Raw genomic sequence first — 17,747 nt, forward strand, 5'->3', positions numbered from 1 at the left:
ATTAATAACCTCATGTGGAACTGAGTCTGCTACTGTCCACCAGAGGTCACATTTCAGTCACGGACGCATGCTTTCAGAGCCTTCCTGAATGAGTGAAATGAAATGCGTAGTTTTCCACCAAGGCAACCCGAGGTGCTGAAATATAATTGGCTAAAAGGGCATTGGGAAAAATTACCAAAACAAAGACAGCGTTCTGGCACGGAAAACATGTTCAAAGCAGAATATCTGACTTCAGCATTGTTTTTCAGATAAACAAGAATGTTCACTTAGCATGTTTCTTAAATATCTGTAAACATATTATGGTGTTTTTATGCTTTAGAAGAGTCAAAAACTCACATACAGCACCTTTAATCACTATTAAAAACAGTAAATGGTTTATATTTGCTTTGTTTATGGTTAATATCTCTCAATACCTCAAAGATTACTTTTTTTTTACTCAATGAGCAGTCTGTGGGTGTTATCATTGACCAAAAAATGATCTTGTGACTTTCAGATTACCAACCAATTGTATTTTAAGTATACTTGAATGTGATGCAGGGTGGCTTAGTGGTTAGCACCGTCGCCTCACAGCAAGAAGATTGCTGGTTTGAGTCCTGGCTGGATCAGTTGGCATTTCTGTGTGGATGTTCTCCCTGTGTTGGCGTGGGTTTCCTCCGGGTGCTCCTTCGGGTGCTCCTTCCAACGGTCTTATCGCTGGGCATCTGTCCATCTGGCTGGATCCCATACTCAAGACAGTAAAGCTCCCAGCCGGCATTGCCAATGTGGACACCAGATTAACCCACATGGTTGGAGATACACCCCCTCCATTATACCCAAGGCAAATCTTTTTACATTTGAAGATAATATTAAAGTCAACTTCTGAAATCCTGATAATGGTGTTTATTTGTTGTTAGTGATTTTATTCTACATACATGGTTCAGTTGTTAAGGGATTGATATTTTATGCTCATGTACACTTGAAGTCAGGATTATTCGCCCTCCTGTGAATTTGTTTTCTTTGTCAGGTATTTCCCAAATGATGTTTAACAGAGGAATTTTTCACAGTATTTCCTATAATATTTTTTCTTCTGGAGAAAGTCTGATTTGTTTTATTTCGGCTAGAATAAAAGCAGCTTTTCATTTTTAAAACTATTTGATGGTCAATATTATTAGCCCCCTTAAGCTATATTTATTTTTCAGTTGTCTACAGAACAAACCACTGTTATACAATGACTTGCCTAATTACCCAATCTTGCATAATTACCCTAGTTAAGCCTTTTAAAGTCACTTTAAGCTGAATACTAGTGCCTTAAAAAAATCTAATCAAATATTATTCACTGTCATCATGACAAAGATAAAAGAAATCAGTTATTAGAAATGAGAAATTGGCAAAAAAATATACAGGAGGGCTAATAATTCTTCAACTGTATATGGGTTTAGCACCATCATACACAATACCGAGTCAAACATGTCGCTGATTATTCTCTATGCTACGAGCAACACTGTAAACAGCAAGTGCGCCTGCTTTAATTTTACACTTACAGCACCTTTACATTGGCAGCACAATAACTCAAGCGTTTCCTCATCTGCAGGCTCCCATGTCAGATTCTCTCCGACCACGTCAATCTTTCTTCTCATCTCTGGCCTTTTCCTTTGTGGATTCTTTCACCACCTGAGCAACGGACAACAAATTATTTAGACGTACACAGCGAATATACATTTTGATAGCAAAAAAAAACAAACATTGTATGTCATTTAACTCTTTCCCCAACACTGACAAGATAACTCGTCAATTAAGGGACAACGTCTCCCTGCCACTGACAATTTCTACAGAAATCTGCACTGAAAAAAAAGATTGATATATACAAATCAATTCAATTCACCTTTATTTATATAGCGCTTATACAATGTAGATTGTGTCAAAGCAGCTTCACATAAAAGGTCATAGTAAATAGGAACAGTGTAGTTCAGTTTTCAGTGTTTAAGTTCAGTTCAGTTTAGCTCAGTTCAGTGTGGATTAATAATCACTACTGAGAGTCCAAATACTGAAGAGCAAATCCAACGATGCGCAGCTCTACAGATCCCAAACCATGCAAGCCAGTGGCGACAGCGGAGAGGGAAAAAAAACTTCACTATTTATTTAAGTAGTTGCAAGCAATTTTTATAAGCTGAATTTAAACGAATTAAATTTAGTAATGTTTAACTTCATTTGTTTGTTTAAATTCAGCCCATATAAATTGTTCGCGACAACTTTTTTTTTTTTTTTTTTTACTAAATCCAATGAATAATTTTTGTGTGCGTGTGTGTGTTTTTTAGGTGTATTACGATAACAGACTTTTTGGTCTCCTGGATACAAAATATAAGATAGCATGGAAAAATGAAGAGTTATACAACTTTACTTCGGCTTACTCTCTTATATTATTTTTTTCTATCTATATATGAATATATTTTTTCTATCTATATATGATTATATAATGATTATATATAATCGTCCACTGTGGCGACCCCAGATTAATAAAGGGACTAAGCTGAAAAGAAAATAAATGAAAAAAAAAATATATATATATATTCATTCATTCATTTTCTTTTCAGCTTAGTCCCTTTATTAATCTGGGGTCGCCACAGCGGTATGAACCGCCAACTTATCCAGCATATGTTTTACACAGCAGATGCCCTTCCAGCTGCAACCCATCTCTGGGAAACATACACTACGGACAATTTAGCTTACCCAATTCACCTATACCACATGTGTTTGGGCTGTGGGGGAAACCAGAGCACCCAGAGGAAACCCATGCGAACACAGGGAGAACATGCAAACTCCACACAGAAACGCCAACGGACCTAGCTGAGGCTCAAACCAGCGACCTTCTTGCTGTGAGGTGATAGCACTACCTACTGCGCCACCGCATCGCCCCATATATATATATATATATATATATATATATATATATATATATATCTTGAAAATGCACTACTTTGAAAAAAAAAGCATTTTTCATTTAGTTTTTTGATGAAACTTTGCATTCAGGAAGTGGTGATAAATAAAATGAACACGAAGTTAGAACAAAATGCTTGTTTTGTTTAAAAACCGAGGCTTGGTTCTATATTCATATTAGTCAATAATATTACTGTAATTCATTTAAAAACTGAATAAATATAGATGTACACACATTTACTCAAGTAAATAAACAGAATTAATGATAGGCTGGAAATCTGCGTAATTCTGCGCGCTCAGATTCCGTGTGGGCCTAGCCATGACCAAACGATGACATGTTGTGGGGGTGAGACTATTCAACAGAGACCAAAATAATACATTGTGATCAACATGACATAAGCAACTGATAATGCATGTACAAAAGCATTTGCAATTTGTTCAAAGGAATGAAAAACTGCTTATTGCACGTGCACAAGTGACACAATGATGTGAAGATTGAACTGGTAGTTTTGAGAATTTCAAATCTGATCTGAGAAATCCACCAAAGCGACTGAGAGAAACTTTAATGAAGTAAATAAAGTATACTCGGTCTCTCTTGACTGGCTGTTTTACTGTTAGACATCTCAGTTTAGATGTTTGGTTTTAGTAAGTGGCTTCATCTGATTGGCTCACCTCTCCATCACGAATCTCAACGGTCTTGATGACCACTTTCTTTCCAGGCGCAGGATCAGAAAACTGGTAATCTGTTCAAAGACAGTAAAGGTTTAGTGAAACAACTCGTGATGACTGGGGCCAGACAGAATCTCAGGGCGATTATTATTATTTAGCTATTTCTGTGCAGAATTATGTAAAAAACAGTCTGCAGATTTATGTGTTTGTTGTAAATTCTGTACAGGTCTGTACAATTTTATTTTATTCTATTTAATTATTAAACCTAATTATGGAAATGATTTGATTGGAAAGTAAAAATGAAGTACTTTAATACTTGTTACGTCCCAGGACGTATTTGTTTCTGTTTTTTTTTCTTTCTCTCTTTCTCTGCTACACCCTAGTAGGAGCTAATGACCATCACCTGCTGCCACTTATGAACCACTCTGTGATTGGAGGACGAGAAAAGCAGTGGGCATTTAAGCAGCAGTTCTCCACTAGAACAGGGTGCGTGCGTGCGTGCGTGCGTGGAGGCTTTGTTTTTGTGAGGCTTTATAAATATATATTTAGTTTGATCCTTTAAGCATTATTTGTTGATTAGGAGCTTTAATTTGTTTAAGTTCTGTTGATGCTGTTGATCATCTGAAATAGCTTTTGCCTCGAACTTTTTTTTTTTTTTTTTTTTTGATTGTAGGGTAATTTTTGTTTTCAATACTACTTTGTTATCCACTCTTTATTCTGTTAATTTGGGATTGGGTTAGTAGGGAGGGGGTGCCATTTTTCTTTTTGTAACCATTTTCTCCTGTTTAAGTTAGTAAGGGAGTGAGTATTTTTGATTGTATTTTTCTTTTCTTTGATAGATTATTCAGTTCTTCCCTTTCTCTTAGTTAGAGAACGTTTGTTTGTTGTTTTGGCTTGAACCCCCTCTTGAAGCCTTTCTTTTGGAACCCTCCCTTAATCCTTTAATAAATATTGTTAATCTTTATTCCAGTTGCATTTTCTTTAGTCCTTTGAGAAGTTGCTCATGTGACCTCATTGCTGACACGCACACAAAACTCCACTAATATTCTGTTGCGTTCCTGTGTCCCCCTAGACAGAGTTGAGGGAAACGTAACATACTACTTTTGTAATTTCTACATATGTAAAGGAACTATCTGTTGCTTTGTGTTGGAGAACATGGGGTAAATTTGGAGATCATACCCTAGGGACATATCTTAGGGACTGTCCTAAGATTCAAGAATTTTGGAAAAATGTTAATAAAGAAATAGATAAGATATTAGATATAGAAATACCCCTTGATCCAGTTATGTGCTTACCGGGAGCACTGTCCAAAGAAATGTTTATTGAAGAAACAAGATTTGTCCATAGGATATTATTACTGGTGGCAAAACAATGATAACAGTGCACTGGATGGAAGAAAGTCCTCCAAAGGTGGCTCAGTGGATTCAGAGACTCAAACAGGCCTATATAATGGAAAAAATGACTGCATGCCTACAAATAAAGGCTGATATTTTTCTGAAGAGGTGGAACAGTATTACGACATATTTAGATATGTATATTTAGAGGTTACTTAACGTATCATCACTGTAATTTGAGGTAACTACAATGTAACACAATGGAAATTGATGTACAAATGTATTCCCTGAAAAGTACTTATGATGGAAATATCTTTTATTTGTTTATTTATTTTTATTATTTTCTTTTAATTGATTTTTAAAAATAATTTCATTATAATTTCATTATTTTTTATGTATTCCCTCATCTGCAAGGGGTTAAATTGTCAGGGAAGGGGTTGTTCTGTAAAAAAAATATAATAATAATTATAATATATATATATATTGAAAAATCTTAAATAAAAAGTTAAAAAAAAAATAATTATTAAAACTTTTCCATCCTAATCCAAAAATATTCGAGAGTGTATAGGAAACAGCCATACACTCGCATTCACACACACACACAATGTTCAATTATCCCATTCCCCTATAGCGCATGTGTTTGAACTGTGGGGGAAACACCAACACGGGGAGAACATGCAAACTCCACACAGAAATGCCAACTGGCCCAGCCGGGCCTCGAACCAGCGACCTTCTTGCTGTGCGGCAACAGTACTAACCACTGAGCCACCATGCTGCCATTTTCAGATTTGAACGATAATAATAAAATAATGCTTTTTATTACGTGTCATTAGACTCACCTCCGCTGTGTCCACTCATTGAAGGCAGTTTCATGATAGGAACCGCAATTCTGAAAGCCAAGATTAAACATCATCAGTTACCTGGATCAAAAAAACAAAACTGGCTCAGTGGTTTCAGTCCTACCGGCTCTCCTCTCCCTCCAGAAGTTTCCTATAGGTGGCGATCTCGATGTCCAGGGCCATCTTGACATTCAGCAGGTCCTGGTATTCCCGCAGGTGTCGTGACATCTCCTCCTTCAGGTGTCGAATCTCCTCTTCCAGACGCCCCACAGCATCTTGATAGTTTCCAGCCTCCACAGTAAACTGCTCCTCCATTTCCCGCATCTGACGCAGCAGAGCCTCATTCTGCAAAATACAGTACATATATATATATATATAGATAGTTAAAGTCAAAATTATTAGCTTCCTGTGAATTTGTTTTTTCTTTTTCAAATAATTCCCAAATGATGTTTAACAGAGCAAGGATTTTTTCTACAAATAACTACAGATACAGGGACACTGGAGCATTTCAAAGTTATGTTGATCAGCTGGTTTGTCTATAAGCTGACATACGAGCGATCTGCTGATGAATTGTGGCTTTAAAACGTCCCAGTGTCCCTGTATTTGTGGTTACACTCAGTAAACAACGGTGAGTTCGGTGAACTGATGACGTTTACAGCCAATCACAGTCATTTCTGTTGAGCATGTGAACACAATGGCAAATCAGCGCTGTTTAAGAACGCACTCAACAGCACTTAAATGTTTGTGGCAAATGGACGTGTTTAAAATTTCAGGACACCTTGGTATCGAATTCCAGTGTCGTGACAGCCCTATTGTGAATAGTCTTAAGGTTCAAAAACAACATAAAAATACACAGGAATTATTGCAGTTTTCTATTATATGTAATTATATGTACGTACGGTGCTCTTAAGAGCGTCAATATCGCAGTTCTGAGCTTGAATTTGCCTCCTCAGATCATTGTTGTCTTGTTTCGACTGCCTCATGGCCTCAGCATTGCGCTTGGCTGAATCCGTCAGGTCAGCAAACTAATAGAGAAAACATCAAGAAACACATACACATCATCACTGTGTATTCAAGGTATTTTATACAGTGACACCAGTGTTGGGCAGGACACTTCAAAAAGTACTACTTGCATCATTAAAACTGTATTTAAATTACTTTTCTAATTACTTTGTCTGAAAAGTTATTTGATTAACTGACTCAATGCTATACAACATCCCTATAAATCTCAATGCACAGACAATAGAAGTTCATAGACAATTATGGCTTTTTAACAATATATATATATATATATATATATATATATATATATATATATATATATATATATATATATATATATATATAGTGCTAAGCATATACAAGTACACACCTCCCTCACAGAGGAAGCTTCCCTCCCTTTTCTATAGGAAGCTTTCCAATATTATATTTGTGCATATGCATTAGATTAGTCAGTACTGAAGCCAAATCTGGAGCTAATCTAACAAAATAACTTATAATAATGGTCCAAAAGTTAGTAGCCCAAATCTATTTGTTAATTGTAAATAGAGGAAAATCATGAGAGAAAAAAATATATAAACTTTTGTTGAAATTTTGTAGTTTGTAATTTTTTTTGCATTGTTTTGCTTGAATTTAAATGTATTATCATTCTATTTCTGAAGATGTTTAGTGATTAAAATATTATATTAATAAATATATCTGTTTAATAAATCTGTTTTGGTCAAATGCACCAATATATATTCACTAAGAAATGGTTTAAAAAATATTTATTTTTCAAAATGGGGTGTACTCAAATATGCTGATATATATATATATATATATATATATATATATATATATATATATATATATATATATATATATATATATATATATATATATATATATGTATGTATGTATGTATGTATGTATGTATGTATGTATATATATATATATATGTGTTAGATTAATATATATATATATATATATATTTACTATTATATATTATATACCCTTCATCAGTTAAAATGTTTAATTATTATGCAACATAAGTAAATAAAACAAAAATACACATATACACAATTAATCTGCTTCTCTGAATCTCTAAAAGTTTTTAAAGCAAACATATTATAATTAAATGACCTCAAAATGAAAAGTAATCCCTTACTTGTTCGGTAGATAATTAATTTATTTACAGTAAATAATTATATTGAATAATTACACAGTTTATGTTGTATCTCACCTTGGACTTGTACCACTCCTCAGACTCCTGCATGTTTTTGGAGGCGATGCTCTCGTACTGAGATCTGATGTCCCGAAGCGCTGCGGTCAGATCGGGACGGCTGGACGTCTCCATCACCTCCATCTTCATCTGCTGACTCTGAACACTCACCTGGACATCCTGGATTTCCTGCAGGCGCAAAACAGACATGCAATTTATTCTAATGCACATTTTTATTTTAAAATAAATATATATACAGTTAAAGTGATAATTATTCGCTCCTTGTGATTATTTTCCTTTTTCAAATATTCCCCAAATGATGTTTAACAGAGCAAGACATTTTTCACAGTTTTTCCTATAATATTTTTTCTTCTGGAGAAAGTCTTATTTGTTTTATTTCAGCTAGAATAAAAGACGTTTCAATTTTTTTCACAAACCATTTTAAGGTCAAAATTAAGCAATATTTATTATTTGATTGTCTACAGCAGTGTTTCCCAACCCTGTTCCTGGAGGCACACCAACAGTTAATGTTTTGGATGTCTCCCTCATCTGACCCATTAACTTCAGGTTTTGGAGTCTCTTCTAATGCAGAGTTTCCCAACCCTGTTCCTGAAGGCACGCCAACAGTACACATTTTCATCCTCTCCCTAATCAAACACACCTGAAACAACTCATCAGAACATTAGAAGAGACTCCAAAAACTGAAGTTAATGGGTCAGATGAGGGGAACATCCAAAACATGAACTGTTGGTGTGCCTCCAGGAACAGGGTTGGGAAACACTGGTCTACAGATCAAACCATCATTATACAATGACTTGCCCAAAATATCTAGTCAAATATTATTTACTGTGCGATCGTTGCAACTCATGCAAGGCAGACCAAACCCATATGTTCTGGTCATGTGATAAGCTGAAACGATTTTGGTCTTCAATATTTGAGATTTTAAACTCGGCCTTCAATTTAAGAATTCAACCTAATCCGGTAATGGCTTTGTTTGGAGTGCCAAATGAGGACATGCATATAGCCAAAGAAGTAGAAAACGCCTTCACCTTTGCAACGTTAATAGCCAGAAGAAGAATTCTTATAGAGTTGAAATCACCAATGCCACCTAAACTGTCACTTTGGCTTAGTGATGTAATTTTTGAAAACAGAAAAAATTTAATATTTTCTCAGAGGATCAACCAAAACATTTTTCAAAACATGGGACCCTTTAATAAGTCATATTGAGACAAATGTACTCCTCCAACCATGAAACACCCCCCGCCCCCCCAACACCCCACGTCCCTACCCCCGTAGGTTTTTTATTTTTTTTATTAAGATTATTTCATTATTATTTTTTTTTATCTATTTATTTTTCTTAATAATTTTTATTATGTATTTATTATTGAATACCTGTAATGTTTTGTACTTTTTGTCAAAAACACAATAAAAAAAAAAATATATATATATATATATTATATATATATATATATATATATATATATATATATATATATATATATAATTTACTGTCATCATGGCAAAGATAAATCAGTTATTAGTAATGAGTTATTAAAACTATTGTGTTTAGAAATGTGTTGAAAAAAATCTTCTCCGTTAAACAGAAATTGGGAATAAATACACGGGGGGCTAATAATTCTGACTTCGACTGTATATTTTTGGTGATCTGAATCGACAAATTAAATCATTTTTAGGTAATCTGTAAGAAAAAAAAGAGTATGATTAAAAGTGAAGTGGTAGTTGTCCTTGTGGATTAAGAACAAAATATTTGATTTGTGATGACATGTCAGGATAAAGCTTCCACACAAACTCACAAGCAGATTTCATAACCTACAAGTGTGAAGAAACCAAAAGCATCAGCATGTTTTAAAAACGCAAATTAAAAATAGCACATAGCTTTAGAATAGACAAAAGTTGTTGAAAGTAAATCTGAAAACTAAAAAAGTGAAGGATTTGTATTATTCCATTTATTTTCCATATGATGTGTAGATGTGCCAATAGGCATAAACAAGTTTATATCCTGCAATCTTTCTCAATCACGACTGTATTTGCAGAAGTCAGATTTTTTCCTCACAGTTCTTCCTTATTTATTTCCAAATCGGCAGCTTTATTTCTCATGATTATAATTCTTAGGCTCTAAATTATGAGTTTGGATCTAAAATTTTTTAAATGCAATTCATGGTGTGAGATCAAAAATCACAATTAAATTGTAAAATTTTTTCAGCTGTGCAAACAAAATTTCAAAGTGTACACTGGAGAAATTGTTTTAGACTTGTATTTAAGTATCATGACTTAAATACAAGTATACTTTAGAAACAGTGTTCGTTTTAAAAGTGTTTCTTTCCTTGTGGTGCAAAGACTTTTTAAGTGCTGTACTCCAGTGGGGTATTTTTACTTGTTCTAACTTAGCTACAAGATGATAATATTCTGAAATTCTGTAATCCATTATTCATAAACAATCTTTTTCGTATCTCACCTCATCGTGCATCTTCTTGAGGAACTCGATCTCATCCATCAGAGACTCAATCTTCCTCTCCAGCTCCAAACGGGCAAGAGTAGCATCATCCACGTCCTTCATGTACACACAGTCACATTATTCTAATATCTGTTTGCTTATATTTTAAAGATTTCAAATTGTGAATATTTTGTTTACTAGGTGTGCTAAAATATCCAAAAACGTATTTTTTAGCAATATTATTCCCAGTGGTTCTGATTGAGTCTGTTATCTACAAAGCCCTGCCTTCATAAGAGCCCAGAGTGCTTTGATTGGCCGACTTATGCAGCGCATTGTGACTGGCTGAACACCTCTAAGTTGTGTGTAAAATGTACTCTAAAGGTCTGATAGCCTCACCCTAAAAGATTGATAGCCCCACCCTAAAAGACTGATCGCCCAATCCTAAGGTCTGATAGCCCCCCCCTAAAAGTCTGATAGCCCCACCCTAAAAGACTGATCGCCCAATCCTAAGGACTGATAGACCCGCCCTAAAGGACTGAGAGTTAAACCCTAAAGGACTAATAGTGCCGCCCTAAAGAACCGATAACCCCACCATAAAGGACTGATAGTCCCCCCTAAAATAACTGATAGCCCCACCCTAAAGGACTGATAGTTCCACCCTGAAGGACTGATAGCTCTGCCCTTAAATGACTGATAATTTTCCACTAAAGAACTGATAGCCCCACTCTAAAAGACTGATTACCCCGCCCTGAAGGACTGATTGTCCCCCCTAAAGAGACTGATAGCCCCACCCTAAAGGACTGATAGCCCCACCTTAAAGCATGGATAGCCCCGCCCTAAAGGACTGATGGCCCTGCCCTAATTGACTAATAATTCTGCACTAAAGAACTGATAGCCCCACTCTAAAAGACCGATTGCCCCGCCCTAATGGACTGATAGTCCCCCCTAAATAACTGATAGCCCCACCCTAGAGAGACTGACAGCCCACCCTCTAAAAGACTAAAGGCACCACCCTAAAGGACTGATAGCTCCGCCCTAAAGGGACTGATAGTCCCACCCTAAAGGACGGATAGCCTCGTCCTAAAGAACTGATAGCCCCACCCTAAACTACTAATAGCCCCGCCCTAAAGGATGGATAGCACTGCCCTAAATCACTGATAGCCCCATCCTAAATTACTAATTGCCCCGCCCTAAAGGATGGATAGCTCTGCCCTAAATCACTGATAGCCCCATCCTAAATTACTAATAGCCCCGCCCTAAAGGACCGATAGTCCTACCCTAAAGGATGGATAGCCTCCTCCTAAAGAACTGATAGCCCCACTCCAAATTACTGATAGCCCCGCCCTAAAGGACGGATAGCCCCACCCTAAATGACTTACAGCCCCGCCTTAAAGGACAAAAATGTCGTGGAGGGAGGGAAGGTTGCTGCATTTGAATAAAGATTCTGAGGACAAATTAATTGTTACAAAATAATGAAGTGCACAGATACATCTTTATAACACAGATTACTATATCCATATAAAAAAGAGAAGAATAAATTATGATTTTATTAGCAGCCACTGATTAAACTAAGAAACAGAAACTTTATAAAATCCCTTTACCTTACGAAAGAGAGTCAGATTATTTTCAGCTTCCTCTCTTTTCTGCATCTCCTCATTTAACCTGCAAATAAATAAGAGAAAATAGTACTTTTGAAATACGTTTAATACCTTTTCCCAATATTATTTTAAAGTACTTATATTAGAATGTTACTGCAATACAAAATGTGGTTTTGGTCTTATATTCTATCTTTTTTATATATTAGGATGGGTGAGTCTGCATGAAGCATGTATGTTTTGTTATTTTCTATCCTGAGTTATGCATTAAAACTGTGACTTTGTCCTCAAGCAACAAAAGAAACGTCCTTGAAGGCTCTGTGTCTGAAGTAAAGGTTGTACGACAAATATTAAATCTCAGCTGGCAGAGAGTCAGAGGAGCGATTAGCTGATTTGCCTAAAAGCCTCAGAGATTACATTAGTACCGGCTGGGTGGAATGATATTATTGCAAATGTAATAATCTAAACACATGAGTGAACCCAGCTTCTGCTGTATCCCTATAATAAAATATTGCTTGACGAATGAGGTCTAAACTGAGGGCGAAAAAAATGGGGACCACCAGAAAGAATAATTTGTCGTGCTAACAGTGTGACGTTTAGCTAAAAATGGACTTCAAGTCTGAAATTAAATTAAAACAAAAATAATTTCTCAATATTTCAAAAGCCACGCTAACAAAGTCACAACCAATTGAAAAAAAAAACTAAAATAAATTGTGGTAAAGAGTGATAAAGTGTGGTAAATAATGTTTTTGAACCATACTAGGTAGAATAATGGTCCATTATTTATTTACTAACATTAACTAAGTATGAATAATCTTGTAAAGCATTTATTAATTATAGTTCAACATTTAATAATGCATTATTAAATCCAATGTTGTGCTTGTTAACATGAGCTAATGTATATTAACAAAAGTAAATAAATACCATAATGAGTGTATTCCTAGTAGTTTGTTCATGTTAGTAAATACATTAACTAATTGACCATTATTTTTAAAGTGTTACCCCATACTACTGGAGATAATCTGTTGTGGTAGACTAATTCTATAGTAATAATAATAATATAATAATAATACAACAACTAACGATACTCTACATTCATAAAAAGACTTTTGCTGCTTGTTTAAACTACTCATTTAAAGTGAGTTGACAACACAATTCTTAAGTCTTTTAGGACAATTTAATTGTTCTATGTTCAATCCACTTAAATTTGTGAAAATGATTAAGTTAAATGAATCGATTTGTGTTGGGACAACATGAATGACTTGTGTGGAACCCTGCGTTTTTTTTTACAGTGTACTAGTTTTTTACATTGGGTTTGTTATATATCCTTCAATACACCACAGTTTACTGTAGTATAAACTAACTTATAGGCTACTACAGTAGTTTAACATTTCACTATAGTTAATACTGCAATATGGTGTAGCTTTCATTAACAAAATGTTGTAAATAGGCTACTATAATACTATACACTTAACTATATATTATGATTCAGAAAAACGACAGCACTATAAATTACTATAGTATTTTATTTATTATGTGGGGGACACAATATACATTAATATAATTATTCTTAATTGTTGTCAATCATATGCAAGACTCACGAAACATTAATTGCAATAAAGATCCAATATTATTCTTTTACCACTAGGACCTCACTAAATTAAATTCATTAAATTCTCTAAATTTAATTTTCTTGTCTTGTCAGTATGTCCATGCAAGGGCTACCAAGTTTATATATCTTCCGACTATATATACACAATTGATATGGACTGAACCAAAACAAGATAGCGCGTCTATCACAGGCACTTTCTTCTACTTCGTCTGTTGAGGTGAGAGTAGCCTTTTGTGCTTTGCAAACACTTTCTGATATCGTATTATAAAATTTGTTGTTGGGGAACCTCTTCCTACCTTTTGTCCTCGGGTGAAAACGCCCTTTCTAGAGAGATTTTATTGGAAATCCTATAATAATCTCCTGAGGCGCGGTTGTGTTTCAGCTGCAGTTTCCCGCGCGCGCGCTTCTTTCGTGTACAGCATAAAACACCAAAACATGATTTTAATAAAGTTAAATGTTGATGGTAGAGTACGTTTTAAGCAGTAACTGTTGATACGAATGTTTCTTACGGACGTGTTTTTGTGTTTTTACAGCACACGTACAGCATTTTGTCGTTTATGATAGCCTACAGGGGACTGAAAACAGCAGCCTGCTTGAGTATGTGTGCAGAACATGGAGCATCGTTTAAATGGCTCGTCCATTACAGTGTAAACCGCATAATAGAGGATGATAATGGGAGGGTCTAGCTGCAGCTTCTTTGTCTCTGTGTGACTTTCATTTTCTGCCACGCCCATGGTAACCACGAACATCTTCATACAAATACTCTTATTTTAGAAGATCTAATCTGTTTATATTTCAATCATCTGTATGCAGTTTTCACCCTAAAGCTGTGCTATTATCTTTTGTAGCCTTCCATAAAAACAAACTAATTTAAAGTATATCCTTTTTTTACTTCAATGCCAACCTTAATTAATCAATCAATATCATTAAGTATGATCATTGAACCTGATAAAACAGGTATGATTACAACATCATTATAACCTTTTACATTTTCACATTTATGTTTGTACACCAACTTATTTAACTTTACCAATATTAATGTCAGTATCCATTTTACATTACCCACTGAGTAGATACTTACCCCAAAATTAAAATTCATCATCGTTTACTCACAACCATTTTAATGCAATCATGCATGCCTCTATGCGGTTAAAAAGAAGATATCCTGTTTTATACTTTTTTTAACATAAAAATTGAAGAAAAAGAAACTTTCACCAAAATATCTTTACATTTATTCCACAAAATAAATAACTCTAAAGAGCTTTACATTGGCAGTGAGTGAACAATGACAAAATGTTCATATTCGGGAGATATTTAACACTTTTTATAGCCTTAATTTTCCTTAAAGAGATAGTTCACCTAAAATGTTACATTTTTTTCAATAATTTACTCACCCTTCACTTGTTCAAAACATATTCAGAGATTTTTCAGTTGTGAAAAATGCTAGTTGCTGACACCCACTGACTTCCATAGTGTTTTTTCCTACTATTGATGGAGGGCAAATAACCAGCATTTTTCAAAATATCTTCCTTTGTGTTCAACAGAAGGAAAAACAAAATAGTTCATTTTCATTTGAACTATTATAGTCCAATACACCACAAACCTGAAGTATACTACTGTATTTATTACAGTTAGTTATTACTACAGTATGCATTACCACAAAATTGTAAATATTATATACAATATCAATGACTTATATCCCGGTAGGGACTACTATACAAACCATTTATTCTACCCCCTTACCCCAAAACCCAACCCTTACAGTGAAAAAAAATCAGCATGTTTACATTTTCAAAATACTTGATTCTGTCTGAATATAAGCATGTTTACCCATAGGGACACAACTTCCAATATGTCTGTGCATTCTGGATATAGTCCCCTCTTGGAAAAAAAACCAGTAAACACACACACACACACACACATATATATGTATATATATATATATATATATATATATATATACTTGTTCCTATATTCTAATGGGGACTCCTATAGATGTTTCTACTATACAAACCATATTCTAACCCCCTACCCCAAAACCCAACCCTCACAGGAACAAAAACGAGCCTGCTTACATTTTCAAAATACTTGGTTCTGTCTGAAATTAAGCATGTTTACTCATGGGAACCTCAATTTTGGTTTGGTTTCCATGATGATACAACTCCACGTGTCTGTGTGCATTCTGGTTATAGTCCCCTCTTGGAAATAAAACAAGTGCATACCTCTGCTTGAGCAGGGCCACATCTTCAGCCAGATTGTCCCTTTCCACCTGCATCTGGTCTCGGTCCTTCCCCATGAGCTCCAGCTGTCTGCGCAGCTCTCTCATCTCCTGCTGGCACAGATCCCCTAGGCGGCCCGACGGCCCCTGCTGCTGCTCCTTAAACTGACCCAACTCCAGGGTCAACCTGGAGTTCTGCTGCTCCAAATATCGGACCTTCTCGATGAAGCTGGCGAAGCGGTCGTTGAGCTCCTGAAGTTCTCTTTTCTCATTGCTGCGCGTGGCGAGGAACTCCTGATTTACGGCCTCGGCTAGTGAAAAGTCCACTTTGTCATAGGAGAGACGTGGAGCCGGAGCGCTGGAGCGGCTCCTGAAGTCCACGGGGCGGGACGGGATGGAGGATGTATAGCGGCCCCCGATGCGACTGGACACTGAAGGAGTCCCGTAACTGCGGTGGTGAGAGGTGCGGTAGGAGTAGTGGCTCATGGTTGTTGGTTTGGATTTAGCTAGTTAGCCTTGGTGTGCTTCTGGTGTCCAGTGGTTTTGCTGAAAAGCTGAGTCACAGCAGGACGGATGTGAGACGGAGGCTTTTATACATGAAGCTGGTCAGTTCAGTGGGAGCTCCACCCAGCCCTGCCCATTCCCAGTCTCCCTGATCTCATCTTCCCTCCATCATTTATCCATATCATCTCTCCCTAGCAAAAGACCAAGCTGGACACTTCTCTAATGCTTTCTACAGTACATGATATGTAGAATATCACTTCTATGTGCTGATAATGAAGATTTAATTGGGTGCGATTATTTAATTGATCATGTTAAAGGGATAATTCACCCAAAAATGAATGTTTACTCACTGTTTATACTCCCTCGACTGGTTACAGACCTTTATGAGGTTTTTTAAATAATTATTCAGTCTATCACTAACGTAGAAATTATGAAGAAAGCTGTAAACATTGATTTCCATAGTAGGAAAAACAAATACCATTGAGGTCAATGGTTACAGGTGTCCAGCTTTCTCCTAAATATCTTCTTATAACAGACGAGAGATGCTCATAAACATTTGAAACAGGTGAAGGGCCAGTAAATGATGGCAGATTTTTAATTTGGATCTATTTAACAGAACTCAATGCATGATTTACTGCAGAACATATTTATTATGAATTATTTATGCGGGCACATCTTTACGTGTGCACACATCTAAAGGGCTCCTATTGCCCAAAAAAAAATCACTTTAACCACAGTGGTGTGGCAACAGTCTGTGAATATAACCAGCTTCTAATGGTAAAACTGTATTCCTTTCATTTATTATAATCACACTTGATAAAAACAGTCTGCAGAAACACTTTGACTGACATTCTCCCTTTGTACGTGTCATCAGAGGGGAAAAGCCCCGCCCACTAGTGACCATCTCTCCCTCATTAGCATAGGCAGCCCTGAGTGAGAAGCAGCCGTTTTTATTCAGAGATAACATTAGTCCTGTTTTGAATCTGTCACTATGCAGACACACAGGCATTTGTAGCTCCGCCCTCTTTTGAAAATATCTCATTTGAATTTAAAGTGACAGTCACCAATATGGCACAAATTGGATCAAAGCCTAAAAGGGTCCATTTCAAAGAGTTATAAAACATTAGTTGTGTGGCATTTTGAGCTGGAACTTCACACACAAGCTGTAGGGACATCAGACATATTAAGTCTTGCAAAAAAGCACAATAGGTCTGCTTTTTAAAGAATGATTTAATGCAGAACAAATTTATTATGAATATTTTATGTATGCATGTGTTTTTTTAATAATTTTTTTAAATTCAAGTGTGCCTTGAGAATTTGTATTCAAAAGCTACCTTGCTCTTCAACTGTTTTGCGTTTACTGGTGTAAGGGAAGTCTCCTACATTTTTTTTTAACATTCCTGTAGCT

At 35.7% G+C, this 17,747-nt stretch overlaps 1 protein-coding gene across 1 annotated transcript; it reads right to left on the minus strand.

Annotated features, from left to right (window-relative positions):
* Positions 1–864: 864 nt before the first annotated feature.
* On the minus strand, positions 865–16,411 carry prph (peripherin). Its single transcript, XM_056468510.1, has 9 exons — positions 15,840–16,411; positions 12,012–12,072; positions 10,432–10,527; positions 7,977–8,144; positions 6,655–6,780; positions 5,880–6,100; positions 5,756–5,805; positions 3,586–3,656; positions 865–1,650 (listed from the first exon to the last, which is right to left on the minus strand). The coding sequence occupies exons 1-9, from the start codon at positions 16,319–16,321 to the stop codon at positions 1,600–1,602; spliced, it is 1,326 nt and encodes a 441-aa protein (XP_056324485.1). The 5' UTR covers positions 16,322–16,411; the 3' UTR covers positions 865–1,599.
* Positions 16,412–17,747: the final 1,336 nt, after the last annotated feature.

The sequence above is a fragment of the Danio aesculapii genome, chromosome 11, assembly GCF_903798145.1.
Source record: "Danio aesculapii chromosome 11, fDanAes4.1, whole genome shotgun sequence".
NCBI classification, from domain to species: domain Eukaryota; kingdom Metazoa; phylum Chordata; class Actinopteri; order Cypriniformes; family Danionidae; genus Danio; species Danio aesculapii.

What these genes read in the sequence shown, in the direction of transcription:
- prph (XM_056468510.1), bottom strand. Translation starts at nt 16,321, where the DNA reads ATGAGCCACTACTCCTACCGCACCTCTCACCACCGCAGTTACGGGACT. An exon ending in CTGGAGGGAGAGGAGAGCCG is followed by an intron (nt 5,806 to 5,879) that starts GTAGGACTGAAA and finishes CTTGGCTTTCAG; the next exon opens with AATTGCGGTTCCTATCATGA. An exon ending in AATGAGTGGACACAGCGGAG is followed by an intron (nt 3,657 to 5,755) that starts GTGAGTCTAATG and finishes GTCTTTGAACAG; the next exon opens with ATTACCAGTTTTCTGATCCT.